Source organism: Mollisia scopiformis (assembly GCF_001500285.1).
Source record: "Mollisia scopiformis unplaced genomic scaffold LY89scaffold_16, whole genome shotgun sequence".
Taxonomy (NCBI): Eukaryota; Fungi; Ascomycota; class Leotiomycetes; order Helotiales; family Mollisiaceae; genus Mollisia; species Mollisia scopiformis.
Window position 1 is genome coordinate 1,092,379 of NW_017263596.1, and position 18,735 is coordinate 1,111,113.

Genomic DNA, 18,735 nt, shown 5'->3' on the forward strand with positions numbered 1-18,735 from the left:
GTTCCTGGATTTGAGGAGTTTTCTGTCCTCTGCCGTCGGGGTATGAGATCGTGATCCATGAGAGACTGCCATAGGGTGAGAAACGGAAGAATAGTGGAGATTTTTGTTGTCGATGGAGCGGTGATTTTCGATTAAAACAAACGGCATTGTGATATCTCAGAAGCTTTGAAACTTTATTGTACTTTTAACATTGACATGGAATTCTTCTTAATAGCGATGGCCGGGTCACTGAATGTAGGTTATGGCAACCATGATGTTCTTCTTAATTCTGTCGACTTTCGGTATTGTTGTAAGATATAGTTTGGTTGCAGGAGTGGAGGTGCTGTTTTTACATTCGAGTAGGACGGGGAGATTGGCGGAGTACTTGGTGTCAAGGAGTAGGGGAGATTCACCCTTTCAAGTAAGGTGGTCAGGCTTCGAAGATTGGGGACCGTGACTCCCTGCGAATCTTGTTCCTGCTTTGTAGCCTCAAAGACTCCTCCTCTCCAACTATAAATACACCACCGCATCTCCAACACACCTACAACTCTAAAAACATTGTCCTATGCCGCGAGAGCAAGCAAGTGTAGAAGAACCCGTTTTCGAACACAAACTCTCTTACTCCCGTTAATTACCGTAGTTTAAGCGTTCTGATGTACAACAGCAAAAGGTGAAGTGATTAATAATGGTAGAGACAGTCAGGAACTCTTGTTGTCGGAGAGATTGTGGTTGCTATTTATTCATTAGGTGTTTAAAAGAAGACTTCAATCATACAGGTATACTCTCATTACTAGCTCGAAGTTCTGAGTAATAGCCAGTGCTTTTGGGCTCGTCGTTTACATACAAGCGCTTGATGACAGTGCTCGGCGCAATTCTTTTAGCTTCTAGAATTTTGGTGGTAGTGTCGTATGCGACTTGAATGAAGTGGATGGCAGCTTGGTTTATACTTTTAGGATGAGGAGATTAGTGTTATAAGCGGAGGGATTGAGGGAAATAGGGTATTCACCCCCTCGGTATGTTGTAGTAAGGCTTTCGAGAGGAAAGAATCTAGGACTGTGACTCCTGGCTGTCTTCAGCTCCATGAAGAACCCGAATGCATAGCTTTTCTAGTATAAATACGCCGACCCCCACCTCTCCATGAATCTCCGCAGAGTTTGCTTGAGGAAAACCCGTTAAAAGTAATATAAGGGCCACCCTGGAGGTGAAGCTCGTGATTTTTCCTCTCCATATATTTCTGAGATTGATATTTGCTTTGTAATTGGGACCTAAGAATGAGTGGTAATCTTGTTCGTTGAATGTTTGTGTTATTGTTGTTGACTTGAAAACTACTGTCGTTTCTATAAAATGTGCAATTAGGTGGCAAGTGATGAAGGTTCTTTAAACAAGTTCAGAGCCAGTTTTGCACTGCCCCAACTCTATGCCCGATACCCACGAAACTCTACCCAGTCGAGATACCACAGTCCCACCCCTTGAACACACTCAAATTTGCTCTTGTAAAAGACGGTGTGTTTGTGTTGGGTGGGAAGGGATATTTATAGCTCACATCTGCAAGATGTGAGAATCAGATCAAATAGATTCACTCGTAAAAAGCATCGAGCTTCGAGTAAGTAAGATGAAAAAGTAAAGTGAAATTCATCTCCTCGGCCCAAATCAGAGTGAAATCGAGTGAATTGGTTTGTAATGTTCAAGCCCATGGTCCGGGCCCCACAGCCTCTCTCACTACTAACACTTCTTTCTTTTCAAGAACGCAAGCACCATTTGAAGTAATGCACTCCTCCATCTATCCAGATCAAAAAGACCCTCTGTTCAGAAAGCCTGGAGGTATTTATACTCTGGAAGTCTTGCACTTGAAATCCACGCTAATGTGAATCCAGGGAGAAAAGAAATTCACATGTATAGAGCCTTTTTGAAAATTTGATGCATTTACTTCCTTTCACTTCAAAAGGATGCGAATTTCACATTTCTCTGGAGAGCTTGAGTAGTACATATACTTCACCGTGCTATTTCTCTTGGTTTTAGGGTGCCTTTGTTAAGATCGAATATGTGCCCTCTTCGTGGGTTTTAAGTATTGAGGAATTGACCGTAGTAGACAGTGACGAGGGTGTTGAAGGGAAACTTGCCGAGCGGGGTAGCTATTGCGAATGTTAAAATCCACTGTCAATTTCCCAGCGTCTACTGGTTGGCAGCGGCATCGGTGCTCTTATCTACTTTGGAACTTAGATAACTTGACCCTCCGGTCCAATTACGGACGCGCCCCAAGCCTCAATCTTTAATACGATGCTGTCCAAGTTCTCGAACTCGACTGCACAATCGCTGCAATCTGTCCTCGTATCCTGCACAGTTCTGTTCTGCAGATGAGGAGTGTTTATATCTTAGAAAGTCTCTCTCAAGAGGATTTCCCGCAATGTGGGAGAGAGATCTAGAAACAGTGAACTCGAGGCAAAGACAACGAGCAGAGAGTGAATCACCCAAAATGTCCAGAAGCGCGTCTTAAAGGCCCGGCCTTCGTTTGTAGAGTCTATATATACTCATATCCCGCATCGCCCCAAGGACAATTTATCAACGGATGCAGATTCCCTGTGCATGAGAAACGGTTTGTGGATTGATGAGGTAGACTGTGCCATTTCCTCTGACTCAGACTCACATAATAATAAATACTGAGTTTCTCTCTAAGATGTATGATATTTTGATTATGAGCTAACAGACACGATGTATTGCCAAGTATCGGACTGCTGTCAAGTATCAAATGTAAGTTAAGATTAAGCTTACCAGCTAGTCGATCTATGAATTGACGGTCATAGATCAGAGGGCAAAGGGAAAGCCCGACCCATAAGTCACCAAAAGTGTCCGAGTGACTCACGACGCTTGCGTGGTTATGATACAGTCTACAAATTTGAATCTATAATCTGGCTAATCTCACCATGCTTCAACTCTACAATCTCCAAACGTCTACACACCGCCTTTCAGCAGCCGGACAGAAGCAGAGGCCAATTTACAGTACGCACATCACGTAGCACAACAACTCCTTGGCAAACCAAACTAGAATGAAACAAACAATTACTAAGACACAAAGGATATGAACATGAGATCCCTTCATGATAATGATCAAAATATTGTATCTGAAATGTAAGAAGAAGATATCTCACCGACAAACTCATTTATCCCACGTTCTTGCGTAGCTCGCTCGCTCGCTAGTGAGCACATTCTCCGAGCCGCCCTTTTGCCGGGAGGACAATCTGCGAAATCTCGGAACAATGTCAAAAAACCTCATCCCATTGATATCACCAAGTGTGGTACCCACCCTCTCGCGATCTCGACAATCTGCGAAATCTCGCAACGATGTCAAACCTCCATCCCTTTGATATCGCCAAGTGTGCGCGGCCGAACATTCTGGCTTTGAAGCCTTACACAACCATGAGGGAGTACGTATGCTATTCCCATTCACATTCAAATCCAAATCTAGCAGAGCAGCAGTGCTGACCATGCGTGCTCATAGTGACTACTCTAGCAACGCCGACGTTACTCTCCTCGATGCTAACGAGAATGCCTTTGGCCCCAGCATTGCTTCGGAGCTATCTACCTCGACGTGCGGATCTGGCGTGACCATTCAATCAGCTCTTGATCCCAAGGAATTGCAATTGCACCGCTATCCCGATGCGTAAGTGATTCACTCAACTTTCGGGCCTCAGGCTGACTAACCACCGATTTTAGACAGCAGACACCCTTGAAGCAACTATTCTGTGACCTCCGCAACACATCTCAATCTCCAGATGCAGCCGCCAAGCCATTGAAACCAGAGAATGTCTGTCTCGGCGTCGGTTCCGATGAATCGATCGATGGTATAATCCGCGCTTTCTGTACTCCTGGCAAGGACAAGATTCTAGTATGCCCCCCAAACTACGACATGTAAGATTACAACGTCAGCGCGGAAGTGAACGACGTGGAGATCGTCTGCGTAAATCTCGACACCGAGAATGGCTTTTCACTCCGTTCCAGCGTCACCAACGAAACTTTATCCAACGACCCATTGATCAAAGTCGTCTTCCTCTGCTCACCACAGAATCCAACTGGAAATCTTCTTCTTAGGCCCGATATAGTGCAGGTCATGTAGCATTCAACTTGGAATGGCGTCGTTGTCGTCGATGAAGCGTACATTGATTTTGCTTCTACGACCAGTCTGGCTGCTGAAGTCAACGCATGGCCGAATCTCATTGTCACGAGCACGCTCAGTAAAGCATTCGGCTTTGCCGCCATCCGGCTAGGCGTTACCTTTTCTCAACCCCAGATTTCTCAGCTATTGAACAACCTCAAAGGCCCATATAACATGTCCGCCCCTACCATTGCTCTTGCGACGCTGGCGCTCCAGCCAGAGGGAATAGCACTGATGAAAGAAAATCGAGTAAGGATGTTCGAGCAACGTGCTCGATTACTGCAGGAGCTCCCCAAGATTCCTGGCTTTGGCAAGTTCCTTGGTGGTTTCAATACCAATTTCATTTTGGTGCAGTTTCTGAGCAAACCTGCGGACCAAGGAGGCATTCCCGACAACGTCATTGCCCAAGCTCTTCTACATGCCCTGGTGACGAAGTCAAGAATTCTGGTGCGTTATCGTGGCAAAGAGGCAGGCTGTGTTGGCAGTCTAAGGATTACAAAAGGAACCGGGGAGGAGGTTGATACTATTCTATTGCAGATTAGGACTGCGCTTGAGGAGGCGTATGCTCGTGAATTTCCCATGCCATAAGACTCTTTGATCCTAAGACATCTGTATTCAATAGAGTAAAGCAATCTTAAGATGTCGCGAGGGCAATCGGCTCTTCTATGGGCAGTTCATGGATTTCAATTGATAGGGCTATTAGATAGGAATTGCATCGGCCAAAAGAAGATAAGCTTCCAATCAAAGGTCCAAAGCGAATTACCAAAATACGTAACCAAGTTCAATACCGCCGAAGCCGACGAAATAGAGCAATAATAACACCCACACGAAGGGGTGGTCTAGCCTCGGATAAAGGCCTCGCATCGTGGCATGATTGTACCCGAAACCCAATCGGTAGTGATAGGTATTTGGCATACAATTTCGGGGCTCTTAACGGTTCCAAGCTTAAGTAGCGGAACCAATTACCGTGATATCTCGCTCTTGCGTCATAATCTGTCGAACTTGAGCTGGCAGAGAGTACCATGGCTCGCCATCATCATGATCATGATGGTCTAAGAAGCGCGATGTTGCCAGTTAGCATTATAAAATTGCTGTTGATATTATAATTTGAGAGACAGGTGATTAGAACCATTCACTTCACCTTTCCGACATTCCAATCTTAGTATTTTTGTCATGAGTGAACTGTGACGACATAGCAAATTACCAGCGGACAAGTCTGTCGGCCACGGTCTCATAATTCATTGCTCAGATAGGCATCTGGTTGCAAATGGCCAAATTCGAGAATCATTTACGGATAGGCTGAGAAATTGGAAAGTAACAGTTCCACGACAGAGGAACAACCCCGCACGCAACGCTTACGGAAACTACCTTGGTGGATTTGCGTATAGTTACGGGTGCGGCGAGGTGATTGTACTTTGTAGAGATTCGGGTCTCGGGGCAATACACCATCTGCGCCTGAACAGCATTCCTGGACTAATCTCCCTAGAAACATTTCATGGGGATGGAAATTTGAAACTTATCGTCAAGGATAGAGGTCTTCAGCATTTGACTGAGTTTCTAAGTGTGAAAATTCTGCATGAACTCATGCATGTTGCCGGATTTTGGGAATTGGCTAACGGGATTCGAAAAGAGAATCAGTGTGAGCTCAAATTGACCTTGGTGGGGAAAATAGCTCATGACAGACCACAGTCCCTGCCAAGTTACCAGATAGTCGTGGTTCCGAAATGTGAGTTTGATTGCTTGAAGGTCATTCGTATGAATCATACTAGATAAACAGTTACGGTTTTACTGCAATATCTGGGAAAATGCTTGCTCCTACTAAAGTCGTCCACCCACCTACAGCAAATGATGGTCAACATAATACCGACAGCATGGCATTAGTTGCTGCTGGTACGTTAGCATTTCTTTCTCCACCACGTTTACACCAATTCGCACTCCATCCTAAATGGGGAAGCGGGTGGTGGCTCCTTCATCAAGAATTCAGCAATGAGTGCTAATATGCCAAGAGGAAACACCACGAGCATTACTGACGTTTAATCAGGATGGAACGCGCCTAGGATCATTTTTAAAAAGGGCGAGCTGAGAAGCATGGGTCCTAACCATCCTGCTAAAGCTCCCTTGCGATATCCTTCCCAGCAATATGTACCGAAACCGTGGCCAGACCCAACAATGAGATTGATTGATATGGTCATCCCACGGCTTGTTGATCTTTCTGGGGCGACAAGAATACCCACAGCGGAAGAATTGAATTGCGAGCAGTGCATGTGCGAGAATGCTGAAAGCTTAGGGGATTATGGAACTCACCTCTCTAAAATGGCTAACGTATTTGGAATAAGTCGTTGTCCAATGTGTCATGACTTAGCTACTTGGAAATGGGCCAAAGTGAGCCGGGAACTTGGTAATATTTTATCTCAGGCCGCTGCTAATATGCCGCCCCTTAGTCTTTGTGCTGATTTAGAAATTATAGTGCGCAGTAGAGTTTGGATAGGGAGCTAATGAATGAATCATTACCCACTATATATGTACGCTGACTTTTGTTTTATGTTGCATTTCGATCATTTGATGTAGGTGGAGGATATTATGCTATTGTACCTAGGTACACCAGGTACATAAAAAACTCTCACATCATACCTGGGTATGTAGGTAGGGTAGTCATATGAGCCCGAAGTTCGACCGCGAGGCGAATCCTAGGGGCTCTCGCTTTTAGTCATCCATGCCCCGCCCCATGCCGCTTACCTACCTGAGCTTATTTCTACCCCCAACTTGCCCAATGAGTCTGAGTCTATCATTACCTGGTCTGTCTCTGCAGCGATTTCTCAAACGCAGTTACCCTGTCCTCTAAGCTGACACCACTTGTTTCCTTTCATTCCTTGATTCTTGACATCATGGCTGACACTGGGAAGAAGGAAGGGACTGTGCCGCTCCAAATCCAACACTTGGATGCTCCATGCCACACTTACTACAAAATCATTGGCGATTTATCGAGCAAATCGCCTCGACTGGTCATCCTTCACGGTGGTCCTGGCACTGGCCATGAGTATCTTCTTCCATTTGGCTGTCTGTGGGAACAGTTCGGTATTCCAGTGGTGTTCTACGACCAGATCGGCTGTGCCGCATCGACTCATCTTCCTGAAACTACTGGTGATGAGTCTTTCTGGCAAGAGAGCCTTTTCATCGCGGAGCTGAACAATCTGCTTGATGCTCTTCAACTCCGCGATGGACCAGGATACCACATCCTAGGGCATTCCTGGGGTGGCAGGATCGCAGCCGCGTTCGCAGCCACCCAGCCCCAAGGATTGAAACGACTGGTCCTTGCGAGCGGCATAGCCAGTACTCGAAGCTGGGTGGAAGGTATGGATACCATTCGCAAACAATTGCCGCTTGATGCGCAATCCACGATCGATGAAGAGGAGAAGAATGGGAATTTTGATAGTCCCCGCTTTAGGGATGCGATGAACGTGTTTTTTTGCAATTACTTCTGCCGTGCGGAGCCCTTCCCACCCAGGGAGCTTTTACCAGCCTTTAAGAATATGAGTGAAGACAAGACTGTTCGAAACTCAATGTCAGTATATTCCATCGCCACTGTTGAGTATATTCCGTGTTCCCTCTTCGCAGTGCAATCTCCACGGCTTCTCAATATGTTCCTGCAAAAAGTCCACTCTTTCACTAACCTTCTTTCAGAGCGGGACCGTCACCACTGAATTGCACGGGATCCTTTAGAGACTGGACCTGCATCCCGCGCCTACACCAAATCAATGTGCCAACGCTTGTCTATAACGGCGAATTTGACACTTCCCATGATATAACCACCACACCTTTTTTTGAAAACATACCCCGCGTACGATGGATCACTTTTCCAGATGCCGGACATATGTGTCATCTGGAGCGACCAGAGATCAGAGAGAAAGTTTTTAGACTTGTTGGAGGATTCTTGACGCAGGACAACTGAAAACCTCTGGTTCGCTTGAAATAGCGCTCCGGTTTATTTCCATCGTTGTTATCTCTGGAGGAGAATCAACAACACATCAAATTCTCAAAAATTACTCGGTATTGTCAAATGATCTCTGCTTTGCTTGTAAATACTCAAATCAATTGTACATGTGCTTGACCATTCAACCAGAAAGAAACTGTAAAGATTTCAAGACTTCCATAAGGAGCCGGGGGAAGAAAATTGAGAGTTCACAGCTTGTATCTTAAAAACTGCTAAGATTTGAGGAGAATAAATATCTCATACTGTTACATTTCCTCAACTTGCATCGTCGCTTTGAATTATGACTGTATCCCTCGAAACCCAGGTTGACTCGCCGAACATGATGTCGCTCTCTTCTTTTGACCTCCCAAATTACAATTCAGCCAGTAGGCCACTCTATATCAGACCCTCATTTATGAAGCTTACTCGTCCAGATTCTTCCCCTTGTATGGCTTAAGGGCCATGCCGAGGACTTTTCTCTGCGCCCATCGAGGCAACAGCTCCGTGACAGCAGATTGCAATGCATGTGAGAAATATCCCACAACAATCGTACGTCCACATCCGACTTTCGCCAACGCTCCCTTAACATAAGCCTTCGCAGTTGGCCTAAGAAAGTTCGCTGGACGAGTATCTTGACCGGTTTGGGTGTTTCCGGACACCACCGTCAACACCTCAACATTGGTGATACCCTCGGCTTGCAATTCGGTGTACAAAGCATTTCCCCATGCGTTGAGATACGCCTTGGTGGGAGAATAAACAGTGATGTATGGTAGTCCAATGTAGGAACTGGAGCCGGTGTTCATGATGAGAGCAGAATCTTGCTTGATCATCAGAGGGAGAAGAGCCTGTGTGAGATGAAGGGTGAAAAGCATGTTGATTGAGATCATATCGTCAATCTCCTTCGTCGTGTGATCCGCGAATGTCGTAAAGGCAGCTTTCAGGTTCCCTGCTCCGCCAACATTGTTGATAAGGACAGTCAATTTCAAGTCTTTGATGCTGTCGACGAGATCTTGGATCGCAGCGGAGTTGGTCGTAGAAGAGGCAGCTGCATCGGCAACGAATGTGCGGATTTCGGCTTTGGGGAACGCAGCAGTCAACTTGGACTGGACGGTGGATAGCTTCTTGGGATTGCGACCGTGTAATATGACATTGAAGCCTCGCGAGCAGAGTTCGTTGGCGAATGCTTCTCCAATGCCGTCGCTGCTGCCAGTGACAAGAGCCCAAGCTCCACCATTCTTGTTGTATTTCTTGAGCGAGCCAGAGCGAGAATAAAGATACAAGAATGATGCCAGCTTATAAAGGGCAATCAAGGTTGACCAAGCACCGATAATAACGAAGAATATGAATCCTTTCTCGGTATCCGACAGCATGTTGAGAGCGATGGAAGGGCGGAAATTTAAGGTGAATTTATGCGGAGTATTGAAGATTTCGTACAAAGGTAACATAGCAATATGAAAATCTCTTGTATGATAGCTTTCACCACAAAACTTTGCGGGATCTTATCACTATATATACTTCGTACGTTGCTTCAGCATCACGCAAACGAATTGACGCCGGCATGGATGTACATTCTACAGCGTAGGGTGACATCTTCCGCATTTCAAGGCAGATGTCACGAGTACGCATTGAAGATTTCCGAGTTGAGACTAGGATGCGTCACGCCGTGAAGGTCGGAATCTCGAAATCCAAACAGCTTCCGGGGTCGGAATCTAGGAATCCAAACGGCTCCGGAGCCGATCTTTGCCATGCATGGATTGTCGCCCAATGAGATAGACTTGAACTTTTATTGGCCCCTCCTTTCGCCAATCTTACTCAGCTGCCGGCCTTCGATTACGGGGCCATTTGGGCCTGCTCGGGATTCCAGGGGACCATCCTCCTCCATCTTCGGCGATTGTCCTTTTGTGTTCTTCCGCCTCGCCTATTCTGTGATTTCGCTTTCAAACTCTAATTCAGCCAATCGAGTCGAGACAAAGCTCCAATCTATCCACTTTGACCCAAGTTGTCAGTCTTTTAAACTTTCACGGTTTGGAAAAATTTCATCAATCATTTTTAATCCCTCGATTATCAGGTCGAGAGAGCTTGGAGTGGTTATATCAGCGGAGCTTTAATTTCAACTAGGTGTGGTGAAGATCTATGAATTGATTTCCTAAATTTAATTAGTGAACAAAAATTTGATATTATTATTCTGAGAAAGCTAATTCGCTTCAATGCTGCTATTTGAATGCGTTGTATTCTCTGATTTCTTTTATCTTCCTTGCTCCAATCTCTGAAATCCACGCAAAGGTGTTCCTCTCCCGCCATGACCGGGCTGGAAGGAGTTTGATAACGATGACTCTAATTCAACTGAGTAGTACTTTCCATCTCCACTTTTCGTTGGTGGGCACCAATGTAATTAATGTGATTGTTGATTCACTGATATCTATGCCTGAGTTGACCCAAACCCCACCTTCGGCATCTCGATTATTGCCTCTATTCTTACTTGCTATGTTCCATCATTCCTGATATGCGAAATGCAATAGAACCAGGGAGAACTCTGCAAAGCTCTGTATTGGGATAAATGAGAATGTCTGGGGCTACTGTACGTTGGGTGAGGATGCTCAGCTTGTTCCGAACATACAACTCGGAAATAAGATATGGGGAGAAAGCGGCAAAGGATTTGCATGACTCAATACATCCTTCTCACGGGTGGCTTATCTAGTCTTGGTGCATGATCTTCTATTGGATAGTGCTTAACTTACCCAGGGCTGTACATCACAAGCGATGCTCGCTTTACGCTGCCTCGAATCGGACTGTGTATCTTGGTTTCCGAGTCCGTTCACATACACTTGTGCAAAATCATGTGGAATCCACAAATTAAATAGCAAGCGGCAAGCCAAAGTGTGGGCAAGGTTCTCATAACTAGCTTAAACTACTTCTGCAAAAGGACTGATGTTGTCCGCCAAAGAACTAGGCATCGATCGAAATCCACGTAGATCGAAGGCGCAGAAATTAGCAAGCAATGTATATAAGACCCGCTCAAGGCGTGCTTTAATCTGCAGACTACTTCTTCGATATCTTCATCATTCAATCTTTCATTGCCATATTCCACCAAAGATCTAACTTCCTTCAACGTCTACAATGCCTTACACTATCCTTATCTTCCTCACACGCGAAGCCGGCATGTCTCATCAGGAGTTCAAGGAGTACTACGAGACCATCCAAATGCCTCTACTTCAACGACTTGGGGGCGAACATTTCCCCAGAAGCCACAAGCGATACTACCTCCAGCGCCAAATCGCAGAGACTGGGCAATCAATGGATCCTGCTGTGGATGTCGACGCCGTCGCCGAGATCATCTTTGGTGATGAAACAGCTTTCCAAGCTTTCATGGCAGTCTTGAAAGTGGAGGAAGCGGCCAAGGAGCTGAGGATCGTCGAAGACAAGTTCGTGGACCGCGAGAAGCTGAAGATGGTCGTTGTGGGGGACATTCAGGAAACTAAGAGACAAGAGTAAATTCTGTTTTTCTTAGCCCAATGTGGAACACGAGTAGCGGTTGCACGACTTTGAGTTATAAGACTTAGAGATCTCCGGAAGAATGTTGGTACCGGGCCGAATATTGCTCAAATTGCTCCATCTGAGTTTGCATGTGTGTCAAGGCAGCTTCAAGATGGTCTATGTTTTGAGACGTGGACTTGAGGCTGTGCACAATCGCAAGTCCACCATTGAGGTGAGCAGAAATCAGATTTGAATCTCTTTTGCCGGGTCGGAAATTCTGAAATGCCTCAACGTGAGCGAAGATGATACTAGCCAGCACAGCGAGCTCAGAGCTTCCTGCTGAATGTCCAAGTCGTTCATTTACAATTCGTATGGCCAGATTGTAGTGGACTATGGCGAATTCAATGGGTGAATTGGTCTTCCCTCGATCGTACCATGCTTGCATTGGACAATACTGGTGTCTGCTTAGTGCAGCAGCCGTCAGAGCGGCGTGATAAATACTGGGTTCTAGATGTACGTTCTGCAGAAGAAGATTCTCCCACAGCGTGGCATCCAAAGACAATGCAAAGCTTTTCGCGCACACCAGCCGGAAGTAGTCGAGATGGCTTGCTTCGGCATACGTCAGGTCACGCATATGGCAAGGTAGACTTGGTCGCAGGCTAAAGCTCATCTCCGGTTTTCGTGCAAGGGGTATGTCCGAAGTTTGCGGGAGATGGTTCAGAACACCTCCGCTGAAGTCGCAACGACGGCCGGTATCACTGCACTGTGAGCACGCGGGCCTGATCTCATCACACTTCTTGCGCCTGATCCTATGCTCCAGATTAGCAAAGCAAATACCAGAGTGTGTCTCTTTGCGTTGCATCGTACTTGCAAGTCTTGCAGCCGGTTTTGACTTTCCTAATCCCTCTCGCGCCCAAGCGTGGTTTCCCTCTGCGATCACGAGCGGAAGAAGAAACTGACATCACCGTGAAGTTTGGCATGATGAGGTCGTGGCAGATTGAAGAAAATGTCCGAGTCCCCGAAAATCTATGTACTGTATACAGAGGTTGATTTGTTTCTGCGTATCTTGAAATCCAACGCTGTTTAAGTAGATCTGATTGAGCATCAGCGTCATTTGTTCCTTTTGAGGTTGGAAGCAGGCGCGGCAAAGTGCTGACAGCTGATTGGTTTGTGCGTATCTTGACATCAAGTGCTTACTTGGCGGGGTTCCAACAGCCTGGTAACGCCGCATTGCATACGTATGTACGGAAGTAGCTCGGACATGTAATTGATCAGATTGTGCGTGCTTGCAGATGAGTGCTCACTTTAGCAAGTATTGATATCTTTGTAGTGCATTGCATCCTCTTGCAATGAACGGATCTGAGCATGAAAATTGATTGCTTCGGATAACAATACTATCCATAACGCGCATTCTCTACCTCATCGTCGAACCACGTGGGCTCCTGGCCATAGTTAATCACAGTGCTTTTGACCTTTGTGTAACTTTCAAAGGCTTCAATGCCATTCTCCTTCCCAAGCCCACTTTCCTTGAATCCTCCCCAAGGAGATGATGGGTCATTCAGATGATGGCCATTGATCCAAACAATCCCCGCATCTATCCGTTCCGCAACTCGATGGGCCTGGCTGAAATCATTTGTCCATACTGATACGCCCAAAGCAAACGAGGTAGCATTCGCAACTTTAATGATCTCTTCCTCAGACTGGCACTTGATGAGAGCAATGACGGGGCCAAAGACCTCATTGCATGCCAAGTCGCTTCCACATTTCGTCTCAATCAAGGTTGGCGCAAAGAAGAACCCTTTTCCATTTACACTAGTTGGTTCTCCACCACAAAGTACGTTTCCTCCCTCTGAGATGGCACGTGAAACAAATGCTGAACATCTTTCCACACTCGTGCGTGAGATCACAGCTCCAATTTGGGTTTTGTCATCTACGGGGTTCCCTATCCTTAGAGCTTTTGTCCTTTCTACCAATAACTTGACAAACTCGTCATAAATGTCAGAGTGTATCAATAAACGACTTCCTGTAACGCATGTTTGGCCACTTGCAATGAAACTTGCGAAGAGAGCGGCCTTGACGCCTTTCTCGATTGGCATGCTTGGGAAGAAGCACACTGGCGCTTTGCCACCTAGTTCAGCGGTGATGGGAACCATGTTCTTGCTCGCTGTTGGAGCAATTGCTTCATACGTAGCAAGACCGCCAGTCAAATCAATCTTCGAAACAAATGGAGATTCGCAGAGAAACTTTCCCGTTTCTCGTCCGTACCCAGAAACAATCTGCAGAGTTCCATCAGGTAGTCCAGCTTCCTTGAAAAGTTTACCCATCTCCAATACAGATAACGGCGCAGATTCGGATGGCTTGACGATGACTGAGTTTCCTGCCGCTAGTGCGGCAGCGATTTTCTTGGTTGCTATTAAAAGTGGGTGGTTCCAAGGCGTGATCTGCACGACAACACCAAGAGCTAAACGTGTGAGAGTGTTGACAACAGGGCCCTTAAAAGGTGTCACACGACCTTCGTGGGTGCGTGCCAGAGAGGCAAAGTACTCAAGCCATTCAGGGATACGGGCAAGTTGTGCTCGCATTTCCCGAATTGGTCGACCTGTTTGTTGCGTCTCAAGATCGATGAATTCGGGTAAGCGGGAGCGCAGCAAGCTTGCAGCCTTGGAAAGGACTCCGAAGCGTGTCGATGCATTGGCTTTGCTCCAGACGCCGCTCGAGAAATTCTGTAATGAGGAGGCAATGATGGAGTTGACTGCTTCCAATGGCGTAGAATCTATCGTTGCAATTTTTTCTTCCGTCGCGGGATTGATAATGTGAATTTGCTGGTGTGTAGGCTGCTGGTGAGAGCCATCGATCCAGTTCGATTTGTGAGGTAGATTTGACATCGGAGCAGTCGACTAGGGGTGTAAGGAGAATGTGAAAGAGAAATACGTTGGCAAGGAGAAGCCCAAAAAGATCTGATTAAGGGTTATGGAGTACTACGGCAGCCGACAAACGGGATTGACCTACCTAGTGCGACTTTTGGGGATCACGTGAAAATCACTCTTTACCGAGCCACTTTTCTCTTCTTCACTGTCTACATACTGGAGGTACGCTTCAGCTAACAAAACAAAACGACCAACAAGAAACAAACTCCCTCAATAAGATGCATTCCTCTACCATTCTTACGTTTTCAAGCGGTGAAACTTGAGCAGCAATCTATCTCCTACAGGTCCAGCAATGTTGGCATCCAGCTGCTCCATCCCGGAACCATCCACAAGGCTAGTTTCAAATTCACGATATAGATTTGCCACAATCCCCTTCATGTCTGGACTGCATTAGCTGAAAGGACTCCACTTGAGGCACAGGAGACGGGAGACTTACTATAAATTGCAAGATGGGATCCTATACACATACGGGAACCGCTTCCAAAGGCCCAAAACCATCGCATCATCTCCTTTCGCTGCGTCTCACTAGCATCCAGCCATCTCTCAGGAAGCCACTTCTCGGGACATGGGAATACCTTGTCATTTTTGTGCAAAGCATAGCTTGAGGCACTGATGATCGTCCCTTTCGGAATATTAGAAAACTTTCCAAGTCGGATAGATGACGGTGCAACACGAGGCCAGGGACCTAGATTTGCGGAGTAGAGACGGAGGGTTTCCATTAAGACGGCATCTAACAAAGGGAGTTTTTCTAATTGCTCTGCACAATTCTTTTGGCCAATTTTCCAGTGTGCTTGGATCTCAATTTTGAGTCTTCTTTGGAGAGACGAGCGTTGGGAAATCTCATAGAGAAGATATGTTACAGTGATGCCAGTGGCATCGTGTCCGGCTACCATATGGTCTAGAAGTTCCATGGACAACGTCTGCTCTAGGGCTTCGTGAGGAAGGTCTGACTTCTCCATTCCATTCCGGATTTGATTGTAGACGAGTGGATAATCCGCGGAGTCGGGCGTTTCTCGAGTGGACTCCGATGTCTCTTGGATCACGCTGTCATGGATTATTCCAAACTTGGCAGAACATCATTTTTCAAGCATCTCCCGACATGGCCCAACCTGCCTTGGGACGAGATGAATGCCAATATACTGCAGGAGTCTTGTAGCTTGGAAAAACTCACTGCGCCAAAAGAATCCACCGAAAGTTCTTCTGAAAGGTGTAAAGAACTCCTCCGCCTCCTTGACATTTTGGATGAAATTGGTTCCATGTTTGAGACCAAAGATCCACGCGGAGGTCAGATCCATCAGACAAGCCTTGCTTCTCTCCAACACATCTACCACGATGTCGCTGTCAGCCCAGGATATCATCTCATCCCTCAATCGACCCGAAATGATAGTGTAAGCCATCTCAGACCACCTGGAAGACTTTTGAATGTAAGACTTCGAGTATACATTTGCAAACATCCTTTTTCGTTCCGCGTGCGCTTTACTCGATATCATTGTGAACATGTATGGCTTCCTGTCCGGTGACTTAGAACGCTCATTTCCTGCACTCAACAGGAATAGATCTGCTTACTCATGACCGCGAAAAGCTTTGGCATACCACGCATCTTTGTCAAAAGCACTCCCGTAGATAGTTCGCACCCCATCGTCAATGCAGTTGACGCTGAGTTCGCGCGGCCCTATTCTCACCACTGGACCGAGCTTCTGGTGTGCTGCCAATCTCGCTCGGTTTTGACGGTTCTTCCATCTCTTATGGAGAATCCATAGACGTGAGAGTGGAACTGTGAAGTGTGCATTGGGGATAGGTGACAAGTCGGAGAAGAATGCAACCTGCACTTGCTTCAAGAACCACACAAATGCAACGCACAAGACGAGCACAGTCATGTTAATCGTCATCGTCGAGTAATTGGGTATGGACACTCCAAGGTCGAATACGACGACAGCCAAACGATATATAAGCGCCGTGTTTGTTGGTAGTTGAACACGTGAACGTACCCAGTTGGATACAGTAAGCAAACTAATGCAACTCCGCTGTCGGACCAGGATGCATGAACTTAGCGTTTTGTACTGTATACGTCCTAGATCCCTTGCATAGCTCTGTGAATCTCGCAGGATGTGAGGGACATCAACATTCTCCAATAAGGAGCAGATCAACCATCCTACTGGTTGTCACATGAGTGACAAGTCACGAAAGATCAGAGGATCGCACCGGAGACTCTCCGTGCGGAGACTCTCCGGGCCTTTTACTCCTGTTAAACAATCTCCAAATGTGGATAAACATTTTCGCAGCCCCCAAAATGACCAAAGCCGCGGTAGTTATACGATCGAATGTGTCCTTTGGACCCGATTCGGCCTTGACACAGAGACCGTTGGGACGAGTTGAGTTTTCTTCTTGCTGTGCATCATTGGAGATTACTTACTGAAGATACGCTGGATTGAAGTTGTAAAGAGAATGCATTTCGGCGTCGTAGCCAGCCGGTTTACGAAACTTATTGGGATCGCGATCGGTTTGGAGTTTTTTCCCAACAAGTGTGGGCAAGACCGGGTTACCTTCTTCGGTGACGAAGCAATCCCTAATGTCAGACGAGTAAGCTTCAGTCCTCTTAAGCGAGATCTAGAAACGGAAAACTTACCAAAGGTATTCTGGATCGAAGTTATAGACAGCCTGGTGCCGCTCAATATCATATCGCATGGTGAATGATGATCAGAAACCTTCAATGAAAAGCCAAACTCAAGCCTGGAGATACTGTTTTACAGGCTCTGTGGTTGGAAAATGCTCGAGATACGGTTTTGTGCAAAGTGGATGTGGGATTTTCATTTAGACTGGCTGTAGACCGCAATCTAACTCAGCTGCTGGCCTTGCGATCACGTGGGTGGCTCCTTCCCCTCCCGGCTCTCAATTTCGGAGCTTGCGGAGAATTATTCCCGGCTATTGCATAAGATTGAAATGACCGCACTCCCGAACGGCAGTAGTAGAGGAAAGCCTGTGGGTCTCCCGCTATTTCGATTACAGTGGACACCGTTGGATATCGAGTCCGCTTAGCTTCTTTGGTAATTAACCGTAGACAGGTCCCGGCATCACATATCCAGAAACTTTGTTCAAACAACATGGCTGGGTTCAAGTTGTAGTCCGGGAGTGGTAAAGAACAATCTAACCCAAATTCCGTTCCTGGATTTTTGTATGAGGTTCAAGCTTCTTACCATGACTAAAGAGGTCCCACAACCGCTTCAAGCCTTCTTCAACAGCCTAAACATAGAAGATGTTTTGGGTATTTGGACTTTCACAGTCTACAGCATCTATCCTGCCCCTACTCCAGCTAGCAGCGCCACGGAGGAATTATCAGACCAGCTCGTCTGCGAGCGATTACGAGCGTACATCGAAGCCAGCTTGCGCTTCAACACCGAAGAATTATACGGCGAGAATATTCCATTGCAGATCGAATTTATCCGCCTTCCCTCCGCAAGCACTCAAGATGCCCGAAAACACTGCCGTGCCAAGTACGGTTGGCCTGAGGAACATGATAAGAGGATTCTGAGGGAGCTGAGAGAGCATTACGGGATGCGATTCGATTGGATTGTCATGATTGACGAAGAGTCCTCCTCGATGATCCGAGTCCTATCGCAGGATTTCCGGCTGGCTCGAGCTATAGAGATGCGACAGCAGGAGAAGACGATATCGCGATAAAGGTTGTGGATGCGGACTATGAAGAGAGCTGCGACGGGATAGTATTTTCATCAGCAGGGAGAGGAGGAGCTAAAGGTAGCCCCGGCACGATCACGTTCTATGGATTCGTGAAGACAACACCGCGATGGTTACAGGAGCTATGGACTGTGATCATTTTTCATGGTGTGAAGGTGATTCTCAAAGGTAAGGACAAGATCTTCAGAGGTTATGACCTTGTGCCCTGGGTGCCGCGTTAAGAGGTCATATGGTAGGATAACTCAGCGGCAGGATCAAAGACAAAAGCGAAGCAAAAGTCGGCCTTATTTCTCTTGCACGTTCCTGTTGAACTGTCAGGCTCCATATACTTTGCCATATATATGCGTTTGGGCGCGTCAACCTATACCAGCTTTTGCATGCAACGTTTTGAATCTGAGATTCCGTAGTTTCAAGCCTTGCCACTGCAGCTTTCAATTCGTCCTTACTCTCGCGTACAGTAATTTGCATTCGGTGGCGTATGCCAAGGATATTGATCTTTCAGCTGAGGCTCACATTTCCGACATCCTGCATGCGAGGTCACA

The 18,735-nt window shown here is 46.5% G+C and overlaps 9 protein-coding genes across 9 annotated transcripts; 4 read left to right on the forward strand and 5 right to left on the reverse strand.

The window, feature by feature from the left end:
- Positions 1-3,318: 3,318 nt before the first annotated feature.
- Positions 3,319-4,780, forward strand: LY89DRAFT_708555 (PLP-dependent transferase; the record flags this gene model as incomplete). The annotated part of the gene is made up of 5 exons (XM_018217688.1): positions 3,319-3,401; positions 3,476-3,637; positions 3,691-3,862; positions 3,926-4,086; positions 4,156-4,780. The coding sequence occupies 5 exons, from the start codon at positions 3,319-3,321 to the stop codon at positions 4,715-4,717; spliced, it is 1,140 nt and encodes a 379-aa protein (XP_018069381.1). The 3' UTR covers positions 4,718-4,780.
- A 1,970-nt stretch (positions 4,781-6,750) lies between these two features.
- LY89DRAFT_128097 (proline-specific peptidase) lies at positions 6,751-8,300 on the forward strand. Its single transcript, XM_018205215.1, has 2 exons — positions 6,751-7,691; positions 7,811-8,300. Exons 1-2 carry the CDS (start codon positions 7,015-7,017, stop codon positions 8,076-8,078), a joined length of 945 nt encoding a protein of 314 aa, XP_018069382.1. The 5' UTR covers positions 6,751-7,014; the 3' UTR covers positions 8,079-8,300.
- Positions 8,301-8,521: 221 nt separating this feature from the next.
- Positions 8,522-9,941, reverse strand: LY89DRAFT_698526 (NAD(P)-binding protein; the record flags this gene model as incomplete). Its single annotated transcript, XM_018216987.1, has 2 exons — positions 8,522-9,302; positions 9,934-9,941. 2 exons carry the CDS (start codon positions 9,939-9,941, stop codon positions 8,522-8,524), a joined length of 789 nt encoding a protein of 262 aa, XP_018069383.1.
- A 1,167-nt stretch (positions 9,942-11,108) lies between these two features.
- Positions 11,109-11,945, forward strand: LY89DRAFT_686596 (hype protein). Its single transcript, XM_018215319.1, has one exon. The coding sequence runs from the start codon at positions 11,217-11,219 to the stop codon at positions 11,589-11,591; it is 375 nt and encodes a 124-aa protein (XP_018069384.1). The 5' UTR covers positions 11,109-11,216; the 3' UTR covers positions 11,592-11,945.
- Positions 11,656-12,553, reverse strand: LY89DRAFT_736090 (uncharacterized protein; the record flags this gene model as incomplete). Its single annotated transcript, XM_018220085.1, has 2 exons — positions 11,656-12,382; positions 12,441-12,553. 2 exons carry the CDS (start codon positions 12,551-12,553, stop codon positions 11,656-11,658), a joined length of 840 nt encoding a protein of 279 aa, XP_018069385.1.
- A 361-nt stretch (positions 12,554-12,914) lies between these two features.
- LY89DRAFT_686597 (putative aldehyde dehydrogenase family protein) lies at positions 12,915-14,531 on the reverse strand. Its single transcript, XM_018215320.1, has one exon. The coding sequence runs from the start codon at positions 14,456-14,458 to the stop codon at positions 12,968-12,970; it is 1,491 nt and encodes a 496-aa protein (XP_018069386.1). The 5' UTR covers positions 14,459-14,531; the 3' UTR covers positions 12,915-12,967.
- Positions 14,532-14,874: 343 nt separating this feature from the next.
- On the reverse strand, positions 14,875-16,377 carry LY89DRAFT_698528 (cytochrome P450; the record flags this gene model as incomplete). The annotated part of the gene is made up of 3 exons (XM_018216988.1): positions 14,875-15,431; positions 15,672-16,009; positions 16,067-16,377. The coding sequence occupies 3 exons, from the start codon at positions 16,375-16,377 to the stop codon at positions 14,875-14,877; spliced, it is 1,206 nt and encodes a 401-aa protein (XP_018069387.1).
- A 117-nt stretch (positions 16,378-16,494) lies between these two features.
- LY89DRAFT_686599 (uncharacterized protein) lies at positions 16,495-16,994 on the reverse strand. The gene is made up of 2 exons (XM_018215321.1): positions 16,914-16,994; positions 16,495-16,862 (listed from the first exon to the last, which is right to left on the reverse strand). The coding sequence occupies exons 1-2, from the start codon at positions 16,949-16,951 to the stop codon at positions 16,679-16,681; spliced, it is 222 nt and encodes a 73-aa protein (XP_018069388.1). The 5' UTR covers positions 16,952-16,994; the 3' UTR covers positions 16,495-16,678.
- Positions 16,995-17,695: 701 nt separating this feature from the next.
- On the forward strand, positions 17,696-18,178 carry LY89DRAFT_736093 (uncharacterized protein; the record flags this gene model as incomplete). The annotated part of the gene is made up of 1 exon (XM_018220086.1): positions 17,696-18,178. One exon carries the CDS (start codon positions 17,696-17,698, stop codon positions 18,176-18,178), a length of 483 nt encoding a protein of 160 aa, XP_018069389.1.
- Positions 18,179-18,735: the final 557 nt, after the last annotated feature.

What these genes read in the sequence shown, in the direction of transcription:
- LY89DRAFT_128097 (XM_018205215.1), top strand. Translation starts at nt 7,015, where the DNA reads ATGGCTGACACTGGGAAGAAGGAAGGGACTGTGCCGCTCCAAATCCAA. An exon ending in AAGACTGTTCGAAACTCAAT is followed by an intron (nt 7,692 to 7,810) that starts GTCAGTATATTC and finishes ACCTTCTTTCAG; the next exon opens with AGCGGGACCGTCACCACTGA.
- LY89DRAFT_686596 (XM_018215319.1), top strand. Translation starts at nt 11,217, where the DNA reads ATGCCTTACACTATCCTTATCTTCCTCACACGCGAAGCCGGCATGTCT.
- LY89DRAFT_686597 (XM_018215320.1), bottom strand. Translation starts at nt 14,458, where the DNA reads ATGTCAAATCTACCTCACAAATCGAACTGGATCGATGGCTCTCACCAG.
- LY89DRAFT_686599 (XM_018215321.1), bottom strand. Translation starts at nt 16,951, where the DNA reads ATGCATTCTCTTTACAACTTCAATCCAGCGTATCTTCA. An exon ending in TTCAATCCAGCGTATCTTCA is followed by an intron (nt 16,863 to 16,913) that starts GTAAGTAATCTC and finishes AACTCGTCCCAA; the next exon opens with CGGTCTCTGTGTCAAGGCCG.